Genomic DNA, 15,476 nt, shown 5'->3' with positions numbered 1-15,476 from the left:
GATCTGAAATTTCTTTCAGCAAAAGCAGCCAGGGTTCCCTATCTACTCTCAAAATGAAAGCATTAATGGATTTATTAGAAGCGTATCATGTCACAACAAAGAACTACTACTTTTCTGAAATTATGAAGATTAGCCAAATTACATCTTGGATGCACAACCCAGGACACAGCAGTTTTCTAATTCTATATTCACTTCTTTTTTTTTTTTTTACAGAATGTTTCATTTATATTTAAAATTCACAGCCACAGTATTTGCCATCTCTTGGAGAAGTGAATACAGTTTACATGTACAAAAAGCAGATAGTTCAGAGTTCTAAGAACTAAAAACAGTGAGCAGAGTATCACAGCAAATTTCTGGTAAACCACTACACTAACCAAGTGTAGATGTTGAATATGGTATAAATTATACCTGTCTCTTTAAATAGATACTGTAAAACTTATCAGAAAAAGAAAAAAAAATTTAAAAAACCTTACAGTGCTTAGGAGGAACTAATAAAAACCTCTAGGTAAATTAACTGAAATCTTACACATGAGGTAAGGCTAGAAGATTTGGTTAAAACTTCACAACCTTAGCAGTAGACTTCAAAAATCATCAGCTTCCCCCAACACACTGGTTAATGCTTCCTCAAATCCTGCTTGTGCAGTATCAAAAATACTGCAGAGACATTGAGCCTTCTCCAAGTAATCTACAATCAGGGTGAGATTAATTCTGGTTCATAAAACTGCAACATTAGGAATGGGCAGGTAGCTCCAATTCATCAGGATTTATAGCATTTGCAGTTATGAACTATAAAGACAATTCCATTAGGTTTTTATTATATTGTTTATCTGCAGTGGAGTGCATCACTTCGTGCATGATATTATTAAGATCAGTATTTAAATAAATCACTATTTGAATTGATATTTCCTTAGAAAATAATTGAGTTTTTCCAAAAGCCAACATTAAATGGTTACCACATGTGATAAAGCCTTACTAAACAAGGTGGTATAAGAAAATTGTAATAGAACAGGAAACATATTCCTTGGTTCAGAGAGAAATACAGTTATTACCAACCTACCTAGGAATAAAAGCCAATTTGTGCATATCCACTGACCATAGAAGAATGAGAAATTGGCCTCTGAACACAGAAAAGAACCCTCCTTTTCTTCTCATCAGATGCCAGCACACAAATCCAGCTCACCCCCCAAAACACAAGAGCTGCAATTACATGAAGAATTTCTGCCTACTTCCCAGCTGGTGTAAGCATAGTGCAGGCAGAGTCCCTGGGGAACTTCACTACTAAAATCCATGCACAGGCAGCGATTTTTCAAAACTTTGATTTGTTGCAACTTGAATTGATTTTCATGGAGGCAGCAAGAGGCCTACCGCTGACAGAAAGGCTTGCTATTTGTCAAATACTGCATCCCCATTTCAAGGCTCAGTAACACTAAAGCTTTTCAGAACCTAAGAGGCCAGAACATTTTTTCCTAATTTCATTTTCAACAGTGGATCAAGTGTTTTCTATGAGAAGTTTCCAGACATAGTCCACCAATGCATTCATCGTTTCATCTTTTAAATTAAATCAACAGGTTAACATTTCGTAAAGTTATAAAAATTAGAACCTATCTAACAAACATGAGGTATTTGGCAACACTAATATGTAGCATTGCTAGTTTCACCTACAAAAAAGATGGGTATCACTTCAGAATAGCTTAACCCTGCACACTAACTTAGGGAAGCTAGCTTTGGAACCATTTGGAACCAACAACTAGCCTCAGCAAGAAGTTTCTGCCTTGAAAGTGTCCCAAGACAGGTAGATTTCTTGCACACCCCCCCCGCCAAAGAATGATTTAAAACAAAATATTATATACAATGATACAGACTCAATCAAAGAGAAGGAACTACATATGAGTGTTCAGACTACTTACAAATCTATAAAAATGTAAAAGGATGTCAATAACAACAATTTTCAACTCTCCACATCAGGATATGTAGTTGCCATGCTTTATTTTGTCCAAAAAATGAAACATACAATATTTTAACTGCTGGGAGAGCAGCTACTACTAAGTTTGCTCTTTTACAATAACAGTTTGTTTAAGAACTACTGTTTTTAATAGAAAGGATGTGTTTGGGAAGAAAAATTAAACTTTATAATTGCAAAGTTCACAACAGCTGAACTTATCTAATCCTCTGTACTGACTTAAATGCTTGTTACATCTATAAAACCTTACCTAGGCTTGCTGTGAGGCATTCTAGATCTGTTAAAAACCCAGGTATTTGTTGGAGCTGATCCTGTAGTTCCACCAGACTGTTCCTTTTCTTCTCCCAGTGTGCAGAAAGCATCACAACTTCACTATCCACCAGCTGAAACAAACAGGTTCTTTACTTTACTTGCAAATTTATATACTTATTTACAAGCATCTTGACTAATTTTGGACTTCATGCATCTGCAAGCATAAGGTCAGCACTGCAACCTTGTATACTTCAGCACTGCCACTTGTATACTTCTCAAGTAAACATACAACATGTTCAAGAAAGCCCCAACAGTATGAAATATTTATTTCAAAATGCATTGGTCAAAACATGATGAAGAGTTATTTCTCAATATACTAATCAATGCAGGAAACATTTTATGGATTTTATTAACTGTAAATACTGTAAATAACTGTAAATGCATCTGGAACTCTGACAGCAGCATTGCACTGGTACACAACAACACTGCAGTGCTGCAACGTAAGGCTCATTTAGCAACATTAAACTAAGTTATTGAACTAAGTCCTACCAATTTAACCAATAAATCCAAGTTAGCTTAGTTCTCTTGGCACCATTTTTACACTTATTATCACTCCAGAAAACAGAACATGTTTGATTTCGAAGAAACACCAATTACAGAATTAGTTTAATTATCAGAAATTAGAAGTCCGTGACACACTTTATCTTTGCAACATCAAAATCAAATGAGAATACTAATACAGCTGTCCATCTTAAAAAATGAAAATTCTCCACATTCAAAATACTCTAGAAAATGAAATAAAAAGAATGACATTAAAAAAAAATAGTTGCCTTTATACTAATCCTGCTCATCTGTAACTGCAATAGTTGCAAGTCTTTATGAACACACATCTACATTAGTTCAGTTTTTGTTGTTGTTTGAGTCTTCCTTTTATTATTAATTCTTCCTAACTTTTATTATACAACAGTATAATGAGAAGAGGATACACTGTTTAAACGTTTTATTTATATGGGTCAGATTCTATGAAAACAAAAAAAACCACAAGATCAAGTGACCTTAAGTAACAAATGTTTCCCATATATATGATATTTGAGATTATTCAATTATAGCCTCCCTGCTCTTAGACTTACAATTCTACCCACTTCAAACAAATTTAGAAGAATGACAACTTCTTCTATTTACAAATCTCTCCAACTACCCATCCCTGTCAAAAAGCCATTCTATTTTACCAGGCAAGGTGTGACACCCTATTCAAAAGCCCAGTGAGTAACGAAACATTTAAGACTACTTTAAATAAAGCCAAGTCTATTTCTGAGAATGATTTATATGAGTAAAGACTAAAGCAAACAAATAAATACATCATAAGATGGGGGAAACACCAGAAAAAACATTTCAGCAGAGAAATGATTAAATGCAGCTAAAATTACAAGCAGCTAAAATTACAAATATCTAAACGCAGTATTTTTAGCACAATTTTGTAGATAAGAACTGGTAGTTAACATCTATAATTTAACATGGTAAGACTGTAGGCAGCAATTAAAGCTAGAAATTTTCACTTTTCTTTCTTTAGCCAACATTTACAAACTACTCATGCTGCCTTAATTATTGGGTTGGTGCAGTGGGGTCTTGGTAAAGGGGAGGGTAGAGCCACAGGAGTGGTTCCTGTGAGAAGCTGCTAGAAGCTTCCCCAGCTCCAAGTAGGGGAGCACCACTGGCCACTGCGAGCCAATCAGTGATGGTGGCAGCACCTCCGGGATAACACATTTAGGGGGGAAGAAAAACTGCTGAGGAACCTGGAGCAGGAGAAAGTGGGATGTGTGAGGGCAAACCAGGCAGACCACCAGGTCAGTGCAGAAGGTGGAGAGGAGGTGGGCCAGGGCACAGGTTCTCCTGCAGACTGTGGTGAGAGGGCAGGCTGTGTCCCTGCAGCCATGGAGTGTCACAGGGAAGCAGAGACCCAATGGCAGCTTGGCGAGGGCCCTACACCAGAGCAGGTGGCTGTGTGTGAAGGAGGCTGTTACACCGTGGGAAGCCCACACTGGAGCAGGGCTGCTCCTGAAGGACTGCGCCCCACAGAAGGGACCCACACTGGAGCAGTTCGTGAAGAACTGCAGCCTGTGGGAAGGGCTCAAGTTAAAAAAGTTCATGGAGGACTGTCTCCCATGGGAGGGACCCCAGGCTGGAGCAGTGGCAGAATGTGAGGAGCCCTCCCCGCAAAGAAGAAGGAACGGCAGAGACAACGTGTGATGGACTGACCACAACCCCCATTCCCCATCCCCCTGCACCGCTCAGAGAGCGGAGGTAGAGAAATGAGGAGCAAAGCTGAAGCTAGGAAGAAGGGAGGGGGTGTTCTTCCAGGTTCTTAAGATCTGTTTTTATTTCTCATTATCCTACCCTGATTTACTTGGTAAGTAATTAAATTGCTTTTCCTTCCCCAAGTTAAGTCTGTTTTGCCTGTGACTATAACAGGTGAGTGATCCCTCCCTGCCCTTGTCTCAACCCACAAGCTTTTTTGTTATCTTTTCTTCTTCCCATCCCACCTTGGGAGGAGTGAGTGAGCGGCTGTGTGGTACTTTGTTGCAGAAGGGCTTAAACCACAACACTTCTTCAACTGCTACTGGCCAATACCAGACAGAAGATACTGGACAAGTTGACCTTTAGGTCTGATAACAGTACAGTCAGTTTGTGTGCTTACATAATTCCTACTTTACTGAACCCTGTATTTACTAGTTTTATAAAAAAGAAAGAAACACACACAAGCAATACATAATTTGGTTTCTCATAAAAGTAAATGTCTGAATTTAATGAAAATCTTCCAAGTCTTTTTGAAAGGTTTTCATTCTAATTTTCCCAAGCAGCCATAATATATGAGATTAAGTTTACATTGGGTTTTTAATATTTGAAACCTCACATTGTTTTCAGAACCAGTTTTTAAAGCAAACTATTGTAAGCATTACAAAATTTGAACCAAGTTATTTAAGTGTTCTTCTAAAAAAATCATCACAGGCAGTAAAGCACACGAAGGTGTGTCAACATATCTGCTGCAAAGTACTTTAAAAGGGCTATGAAATTGTCAAGCTCAATGTCTGTTATAGCAACAGCAATATTCGAAAGTAAACAAGAGAATGAACTTCATATAATTCTTGTTAGATAATACTTTGTGTGAAACATAAACACAGAGAATTTCTATTTTGACGATACACTTAATACTTTAGGAATATTAATTGCAGGCTGAATACCACCAAATCATAGAATGGTTTGGATTGGAAGGGACCTTAAAGACCATCTAGTTCCAACCCCCATGCCATGGGAAGGGACACCTTCCACTAGGTCACGTTGCTCAAAGGCCCATCCATCCTGGCCTTGAGCACTTCCAGGGATGGGGCATTCACAACTTCTCTGGGCAACCTGTTCCAGTGCCTCACCACCGTCTCCATGAAGACTTTCTTCCTTATATTTCACCTAAATCTCCCCTCTTTCAATTTAAACCCGTTACTCCTTGTCCTGTCCCTACCTGCCCTTGTAAGAAGTCCCCCTCCAGCTTTCTTGTAGGCCTCTTCAGGTACTGGAAGACTGCTCTAAGGTCTCCCTGAAGCCTTCTCCTCTCCAAGCTGAACAAGCCCAAGACTCTCAGCCTGTCTTCACAGGAGAACTTCTCCAGCCCTCTGACCATCTTTGCAGCCCTGCTCTGGACTTGCTCCAACAGGTCCATGTCCTCCTTACACTGGGTGCCCCAGAGCTGGGCACATAGTCCAGGTGGGGGCTCACAAGAGCAGAAGGGGAGAATCACATCCCTTGACCTGCTGGTCATGCTTCTCTTCATGCAGCCCAGGATATGGTTGGCTTTCTGGGCTGCAAGTGCACATGCCAGTTCACCTTGAGCTTCTCATCAACCAACACCCTCAAGTCCTTCTCAGGGCTGCTCTCAATCCATTCTCCACCCAGCCTGTGTTTGTGCTGGAGACTGCCCCGACCCATGTGCAGGACCTTGCACTTGGCCTTGTTGAATTTGATGCATTTGGCACAGGTCCACCTCTCCAGTGAAGGTCCCTCCAGATGGCACCCCTTTCCTCCAGCATGTCGACCGCACCACACAGCTTGGTGTCGTCAGCAAACTTGCTGAGGGCACACTCAATTCCACTGTCCATGTTGTTAACAAAGATGTTGAATGGTGCTGGTCCCAATACCAACCCCTGAGGAACTCCACTCATCATTGGTCTCCACTCAGACATCGAGGCACTGACTGCAACTCTTGAGTGAGACCATCCAGCCAATTCTTTATCCACTAAGTGTAAGTGATCCACTCGTCAAATCCATGTCTCCAATTTAGAGAGAAGGATGTCATGTAGGACAGTGCCAAATGCTTTGCACAAGTCTAGGGAGATGATGTTAGTTGCTCGTCCCTTATCCATGAACACTGTAACCCCATTTTAGAAGGCCACCAAATTTGTCAGGCACAATTTGCCCTTAGTGAAGCCATGTTGGCTGTCGCTGATCACCTCCTTAGTTTCCATGTTCCTTAGCACAGTTTCCAGTAGGATCTGCTCCATGATCTTGCCAGGGACAGAGGTGAGACTGACTGGCCTGTAGTTCCCCAGGTCTTCCTTTTTTGCTTTTTTAGAAACGGGGGTTATGTTGCCCCTTTTCCAGTCAGTGGGAACTTCACCAGACTGCCATGACTTCTCAGATATGATGGACAGTGGCTTAGCAACTTCATCCGTTAGTTCTTTCAGGATCTGCAGATGCATGTCGTTATACCATGGACTTGTGCACCTTCAGGTTCCTTAGATGGTCTCTCTCCAGTTTCCCTTTGCCTTCTGCAACTTGGGCAGTGTGGCTTAGGTATTTGCCAGTGAATACTGAAGCAAAAAAATTGTTGAATACCTCAGCCTTCTCCATATCCTGGGTAACCAGGTCTCCCACTCCCTTCCAAAGAGGGGCCACATTTTCCCTATTTTTCTTTTTCTTGTCACCAACGTACTTATGGAAGCTTTCTTGGGGCCCTCTTCCTTCCCATGGTACTCTACAAAACAGATCTCTGAAGAAGCCAAAGTCTGTTCTCACGAAGTCCAGGGTGGTGAGCTTGCTGTGCGCCCTCCTTGCTGCCTTAAGGATCTCAAACTCCACCATTTCATGATGACTGCAACCAAGGCTGCCCTTGGGCTTCACATTCTTCACCAGCTTCTCCTTGCTGGTGAGAACAAGTTCTAGCATAGCACCTCTCCTTGTTGGCTCCCCTATCAGATATTGGGGTGGTTGAAGTCTCCCATGAGGACCAGGGCTTGTGAATGCAAGGCTGCTCCCATCTGTCTATAGAGGGACTCACCCACCCAGTCTTCCTGGCCTATAGCAGACCCTCACTAAAATGTCACCTTTCCCTGCCCTCCCTTTAATCCTGACCCATTAGCTCTCAGTCGATCCTCATCCATCCCTAGGAGCACCATGCACTCCAGCTGGTCATTGACATAGAGGGCGACACACCCTCTTTGTCTTCCCTGACTGTCCTTCTTAAAAGAGCTTGTATCCTTCCACTCCAAAGCTCTAGTCATAGGAGCCATCCCACCACATCTCTGTGATGCCAATAAGATCACAGCCCTGCAGGCATGCACAAATCTCTAACTCATCTTGTTTATTCCCCACAATATGTGCTTGTATAGAGGCACTGAAGTTGAGCCCTGATGAAGCTGACTTACTGGCCAGAATTCCTTTGTGGTGCTCTTCAGGTGATCTCCTGCTGACCTGATCCTTCTCCAGGATCTGGGCACCTATTGCTGGCACTGGCATCAAACTGGTAGGAATGGGATGGATTGAGGTTCCCCTCACCTGGCAACTTTAGTTTAAAGCCCTCTTCACCAGCTCTACAAGCCTATGACTGAAGATGCTCTTCCCCCTCTCTGACAAATCATAGAATCATAGAATGGTTTGGGTTGGAAGGGACCTTAAAGATCATCTAGTTCCAACCCCCCTGCCACAGGCAGGGACACCTTGCACTAGACCAGGTTGCTCAAAGCCACATCCAGCCTGGCCTTGAAGACATCCAGGGATGGGGCATCCACAACATCTCTGGGCAACCTGTTCCAGTGCCTCACCACCCTCTCTGTGAAGAATTTCTTCCTGATATCTAATCTAAACCTCCCTGATTTCAATTTATACCCATTCCCCCTTGTCCTATCACTACAGGCTCTTGTAAAAAGTCCTCTCCCAGTACCCTTGTAGGCCCCCTTCAGATACTGGAAAGCTGCAATGAGGTCTCCTCGGACCCCATCAGCCCCCAGATGACCAAAGAGGCCCTCAAACTGTGTCCCATGGTCCAAGTAGCCAAACAACCCGGCTGTGGCACCAGTCCTGCAACCATTTGTTGATTCACCAGAATTGACTGGCCCTTTCAAACCCAAATCTGGAAGAGCTGTATAAACAAGAGGAACTGGATATTCTGATCTATTCCATCAGCTGCTTGTCAAATATCACCTTAAAGCCACAACAAAAACAATGCAACTTGGTATTTTTCCCAAGTAGCAATACAGAGCATTACTTTTTCATTATACTGTTTGTACTGGATCCAACTGGGAAGGAGTTAACTTTCTTCACATCAGCCCATATGGTGCTGTGTCTCGTATTTCTGACCAAAACAGTGTCGATGTTTTGGATATTGCTGAACAATGCTTGTACAGCGTGAAGGCCTTCTCTCTTCCCCTCTCCCCTGCAGTGATTAGGCTGGGGGTGGGCAAGAAGTTGGGAGGGGGGACAGCTGGAACAATTGACTATTGGCCAAAGGAATATTTCATGCCATATAACATTATGCTTAATAATAAAAATGAAGGGTTTGGTCTTCCAAAGTAACCATTGCTCTGAGACTGGCTGGGCACTGGTATGCTTGTGGAAGGTTATGAGTGACTGCTTTTACATCACTTGTTTTTCCTCTGTCCATTAATTATTAAACTGTCTTTATCTTGACCATTGAGTTTTCTGATTTTTGTTCTTCCTGTTCTCTCCTCTGTCCCACTGGTGCATGAAGTGAAGAAGGCTCTGTGGGTGCCTACGCAGTGACCAGGGTCATCCCAGTTCACTGGTACTAAAAATCTTAGTTTAAAATTATTTACCATTGAGTTTTCTGATTTTTGTTCTTCCTGTTCTCTCCTCTGTCCCACTGGTGCATGAAGTGAAGAAGGCTGTGTGGGTGCCTACGCAGTGACCAGGGTCATCCCAGTTCACTGGTACTAAAAATCTTAGTTTAAAATTATTTACACATTTTAAGATATTTCAAGTGTGGCATTGTTATTTTTTCTTACCTCTCCAGCTTTTGCACAATCTTTGGCTCCTTTGTGAAGGGCAGCCCAAGCATCTTCATATCTGAAGACAAGAAAGATAAATTACTTCTTTTACTGTCCTCTTACAAAGGAAGAGGATTTCATGGATGCCACTGTGCTTATATTTACAGGGGCTACCAGAAATAACAGTTTAAGAAGCTACAGAGTTGTCTTGGTAGAACTGTAAATACCAGAAATATACAAGTAAGAAATAATTTTTTTCAAAGAAAAAGTGATTAATGTTTTTCAAACTGCTAGCTTATATTAAGAGGTAAATGGACCCAGCAGTATTTATAAGACCACACATAAAAGTCTTAAGAACTACTTGGAACTCAATTTCATCAAGAAAATAAAAAAAAATTAACAGGATTGTAATAACACCCTGCCCTCTCTCCCCCAAAAAGAAGAATAGTTGTGGGCTTTTTTTAAAGATAAAAATACAAAAAAATTTATAATGCAAACAGCTTTTGTTACTCAGAAAAAAATGTGACTAAATAGACATGGAATACACTTTCTTTTCATAGGATTGACAGGCATACTGCCTATATTATAAACACAATATCATATCAAATATGTAAAAGTTATACAACTTCAAATCAAAAACACAGGCTGGGCCTCGGTGCTGGTCTCCTTCATGCCTGTGCATTAGACCCTGAGCTAAAGTCATCTTTCAAATGTTGCTTTTCCTCCAGAACTTCCATTTCATTAACATAGTAGCACTTAAGGATTGGGCAAGCTTTAAACATATTTATCATTTGGTAACCACCTCCACTCTACTCACTGCAGAACATTCAAAAAACCCCATTAGTAACACCTTCATTTTGTTCTCACGTTCTTAACCTAATAAAGTTACTTCTGAAATTATAAGAAGCAGGCACTAACAAAGAAATGGAAGGTCATACCTGCTCAGTAATTCAAGTCCAGCAGAAAACTCTGGCAAACACTGAATAGTTCTATAAAACAAATTGAAAATATATGAATGTTGTTAATAAACAGAAGGCTGTTACAAAAAATGTGTGCACACACATCTGCATTTGACAGATATGATGAGCACAAAAATATTGCTACTGTTCACTTTCACAAACATTTTCTCAATTCTGGTTTAAAATGCATTACACAGGAATATTTCAAAGTTAGGGTTTGGTTTTGTCCCCTTGATATTTTATGGTTGCCCACTCTTACCTCTTTTTGACTACGTCCATTAAAAACAACTTCTGAGAGATAATTTCTTAGTATAGTTAACAAAATCGCAGGATGAACCTTGTTTTAACTTAAAACAGTTGACAGAAACATTCTCAAAATAAGACTACTACACAAGTTCTATATGTGTCCCAGTAAAGATAGTGCACCTAATGTATTCTACATTAAATATAAATACTATGTTAAAGAACCTTTGCCAGTTTAATGCTCTAATGATCTCCTATTGAATACATACATTTTCATTATTAAGGCCAAAAGCATCCTGGCCTGCGTCAGGAATAGTGTGGTCAGCAGGAGTAGGGAAGTGATTGTGCCCCTGTACTCGGCACTGGTGTGGTCGCACTGCGTGTACTGTGTTCAGTTTTGGGCCCCTCACTGCAAGAAGGACACAGAGATGCTGGAGTGTGTCCAGAGATATCAGAAGTGTGGCCAGCAGGTTGAAGGAGGTGAATCTCCCCCCCTACTCTGCCCTTGCGAGACCCCACCTGGAGTACTGTGTCCAGCTCTGGGGCCCTCAGCGTAAGAAGGATATAGACCAGTTGGAGCGAGTCCAGAGGAGACCACAAAGATGATCAGAGGGCTGGAGCACCTCTCCTATGGGGACAGGCTGAGAGAGGTGGGCTTGTTCAGCCTGGAGAGGAGAAGGCTCAGGGGAGACCTTATTGCAGCCTTCCAGTACCTGAAGGGGCCTACAAGGAAGCTGGAGGAGGACTTTTTACAAGGGCCTGTAGTCACAGGACAAGGGGTAATGGGTTTAAATTGAGAGAGGAGAGGTTTAGATTAGATAGCAGGAAGAAGTTCTTCACAGAGAGGGTGGTGAGGCACTGGAACAGGTTGCCCAGAGAAACGGTGGCTGCCCCCTCCCTGGGAGTGTTCAAGGCCAGGCTGGATGAGGCTTTGAGCACCCTGGTCTAGTGGAAGGTGTCCCTGCCCATGGCAGGGGGGGTGGGACTAGATGATCTTTAAGGTCCCTTCCAACCCCAACCATTCTGTGATTCTATGAGAAGGGCAACAAAGCTGGCAAAGGGACTAGAGAACAAGTCTTATGAGGAGCCGCTGAGGGAGCTGGGGTTGTTTAGCCTGAAGAAAAAGAGGCTGAGGGGAGACCTGATGGCTCTCTACAGCTACCTGAAAGGAGGTTGTAGGGATGCGGGGGCTGGTCTGTTCTCCTGGGTAACTGGTGATAGGACAAGAGGAAATGGCCTCAAGCTGCATCAGGGGAGGTTTAGATTAGATATTAGGAAAAACTTCTTTACTGAAAGAGTAATCAGACATTGGAACAGGCTGCCCAGGGAGGTGGTGGAGTCACCATCCCTGGAACATGCAGACCTGGCACTTGAGAACATGGTCTACTGGGTATGGTAGTGTTGGAGTGATGGTTAGACTAGATGATCTTATAGGTCTTCTCCAACCTTAGTGATTCTGTGATTAATAACAGCTTGAAATATAAAGGCAACTTATCATAACTTAAAGAAAACTAACAATGCAGCACTTTCAAAGATGTGTTACTGAAGAGCTTGACATCATCGAAAATTTGTCTCTTGAAGATTTCCAGAATAGACTGCACTGTCATCCAAATAATGTGAATGGAAAAAAACTCAAATACCACAAATGAAACCTTTTTTTCTCCTTAAACCAAGGGAAAGGTGACAGAATCAGTGAGGTGGGAAGAGACTGCAGGGGGTCTCTAGTGCAACTTCCTGTTAAAGCAGCTATGGGATCAGACCAACTTGTTCAGGGCTTTGTCCAGTTGCAATCTGAAAGACTGAGAACAGAAACTCCACAGGCTCTGTAAACAACCTGTTCCACTGCTTGATTGTCCTCATGAAGAAAAGTTTCTCCTTATAGCCTTTTCTTGCCTCAACATCTTGTTTCAACTTACGCCTATTGTCTTTCACATTCCCATCACAAACCACTCTCAAGGGCTTGGCATCATCATCTTAGGCAATGATGGGCTGCTGTTAGGTCTCCCCAAAGCCATCTATTCTCCAGGCTGAACAAGCCTCAGTCTCAGCCTTTCCTCTTGCACAGATAGTTCCAAAGCCAACCACCTTGGTGGTCCTCCTCTAAACTTGCTCCAGGTTACCAATGTCTGTCTTACACTGGGGAACCCAAACCAGTAACTAGATGTCGTCTAAGGAGTGCTGAGTGCACAGGATAATCACCTCCCTTGATCCCACTGCCTGTGGTCCTGTTCACTCAGCCCAGAAAGCTGTTGGTTTTCCTTGCTGCCAGGCATGTTACCAGCTCACATTCAGCTTGCTGATCCCCAGGGTCTTTTCATCAAAGCTGCTTCCTGGCTAGTCAGTCAGACCCAGCACGTATTGCTGCAGGGATACTTTATTCCCAGGGAAAGATTTTTGTACCTCTTGAATTTCATAAAGTACCTCTTGGCCATTATGGTCCTACGGGCTTTTATGAGTTGAGTTCCCCAAACCAATCTTCATCAACTACTGGTTAGTGTCTTCCTTCCACTTAGCACAGAGGACTGGGAGACCTTGTTTGACACACAGAATTCCTCAAGTTGTTAAGACATCATTCACTTCCTGATCAGGTGGTCAGTAACAAACTCCCATCGCAATATCACCCATTGCATCCTCACCTGCAAGCTCTCAGCCATCCTTACAATCAAGCTAAGCTGTATTTGTCCCAGAACTTTGTCACCAAAGCAGAAGTCACCCTGGCATTCCCCTATTTGTGATGATCCAATTGGTTCACTCATCTCAAAAATGATGGGTATTTACCGTACACCAGATGAACCAAAATATTATGGACTGGAAACATACAAAGGCGGCGGTTGCCTAAAATAGCTTTATTCAAACCTTCACCCATTCTGACTTTAGTTTCTGTGTCTCATCAATACAATCAGTCTTCTGTTAAAAAAACTTCGCATCCACAACATCAAGCTTAATAACTTAATACAGTTTATTTCAGCTGCCTTATTTTTTGTTCAAGGCTTGTTCTAAAACTAATTTGTGGCTATACACAGTGTTTTAGTAAGAACATGCTTTACAGTAAAGCACATCTGAGCTTATTTGAAGAACTAACATTCACAGATGTCATTTACAGTTTTTCCCTACAGTTTACACAGGCCAAAAGAATGAACAATGCATTAAAATGCAGAGGATAAAAAACCCACCAAAATTCTTAAATTTTCCTTGCAACAGAGATGAAAACAAATAATTGAAATGCTTCATTATGCATACATTTTCTACAATAAAAAGGCTCATACTGCTGTTCTTGCACTAAAAAGACTGAATTACGATTTTAGTACATGTGATTCGCAGAGATTGTAAAAAATTGAATTACAATCTTCCTGAATCTTTTATAAAGCAGTACAATAACACTGAATAGTCACATGATTTGAATAGTCAATTATAAATTTATTGATGGCCATCTGAAATTTAGGCCTATCAATTAAGGTTATTTCCTCAATATTAGGGTTAAGATTTCTGTTATCAAAAGAATATTCTGTAAAACTATATGCAAATATTTTTGTAACTGGCTCATATATACGAATCACTTTCAAATTTTTCTTGAACAAGAACACTCTAGATCAATGCTATTAATACAGATGTTCAGAAGTACCTCTGCCTGCTTTTTTTTGCTTCTCTTGATTTGTCGCCCAAAGTCTTCAACCTATAAAACCAAAATACAAAACCGTCAGATATTTCCAACACCAAACCCAGAGAACAACTTGTTTGAACACGTGTTAATTCAAGTCTATTATAGTTAATATTGTTTCCACTTATTTCACAAATAAATCAATTTTCACTTAGTTTTATAGACTCTCATAGGAAATTATTTCCACTTACACTGCTTCTAAATTATGAGATTTTTCTGTAAGTGCTTCAAGCAATTGGGTACACAAAGTTTAATGGGAGCTACATATCCAAGCCATCCAGCTCTTGATATTGTTTCCTTAGCAGACAGGTATTAAAGATCAGCATAGAAATATTCAGTGTAGTCCTGAAGAACACCCTTTAGAAGAAGACATACGTGCCAAGGAAAAGCATGACAGTCACACAGAGACATTTGTACCCACTTGCCATAAGTCTGCCAACACAAAACTAGCACAGGCACAACTTTTCAGCTGCCAACTATCAATCTCCAGCAGCATCACCACAGCGCACTGCTACTGAGCACACCTGAGGCTTGTTTCATCTATGGCCAATTTCAAACTGACTGGTAACTTGCTCCTAAACCAAACCAAAAAACCCCAAAACTACAACCAACCACAAGCAACCCACACATACCACACAACTAATTTCCAGACTTCATTCTTTTGCAGTCAATCCGTACACGCTAGTCAACGTGGCATGGCAGAACGAGAACCAAAACCTGCTATTCTCTGGCCAGAGAGATGATACATGTCCTTGGCCTCTCTGGCCTATGGAGAGTCCCAGGTGTCCAGGACAGCAAGAGTTGGGAAGAAATGAAGGGGTCAGAGAGATGAACTAGACGGGAATGAGCTATGAGCTCCAAAGATATCCTCCAGATGTGACAGTGATATGTAATCCTGAGTGACCCAGTGACTGAGAAACACCCTAACACATAGATAATCACACTGCTTCTAGAGTGAGCTCAATCACTCCCCCAGGCTTGACACCAACCAATCTCCAGGAACTTAAAGAAGAGACCTCAAAGCTCTACAGCAAAACAGGTGGTTGGCAATTTGAGAAAAGACATGCTAAGGCAGGTCTTCACTCCCTGTTAGAGAGCTGCTGGTAACAGTCAAGCCAAATAGCAACAACCAC

At 41.7% G+C, this 15,476-nt stretch overlaps 1 protein-coding gene across 3 annotated transcripts in view; it reads right to left on the bottom strand.

The window, feature by feature from the left end:
* Positions 1-14,352, bottom strand: part of DTNBP1 (dystrobrevin binding protein 1) — a 67,201-nt gene extending 52,849 nt beyond the window's left edge. Inside the window, exons 1-4 of one of the 3 annotated variants that reach the window (XM_010147526.1) lie at positions 14,308-14,352; positions 10,422-10,472; positions 9,502-9,562; positions 2,211-2,343 (exon numbers count right to left, since the gene is read on the bottom strand). In XM_010147526.1, coding sequence (XP_010145828.1) covers positions 2,211-2,322 — 112 coding nt within the window. In that variant the 5' untranslated portion in view covers positions 2,323-2,343; positions 9,502-9,562; positions 10,422-10,472; positions 14,308-14,352. Of the gene's footprint in view, positions 1-2,210; positions 2,344-9,501; positions 9,563-10,170; positions 10,188-10,421; positions 10,473-14,307 lie in introns of those variants that run through there. The other 2 variants (XM_010147527.1, XM_010147528.1) reach the window with 2 other exon arrangements.
* Positions 14,353-15,476: the final 1,124 nt, after the last annotated feature.

The sequence above is a fragment of the Eurypyga helias genome, unplaced genomic scaffold (genome assembly GCF_000690775.1).
Source record: "Eurypyga helias isolate BGI_N326 unplaced genomic scaffold, ASM69077v1 scaffold2462, whole genome shotgun sequence".
In the NCBI taxonomy this organism is placed as follows: domain Eukaryota; kingdom Metazoa; phylum Chordata; class Aves; order Eurypygiformes; family Eurypygidae; genus Eurypyga; species Eurypyga helias.
The sequence above is the reverse complement of the archived record's forward strand: the minus strand, read 5'-3'. Positions and strand labels throughout refer to the sequence as shown.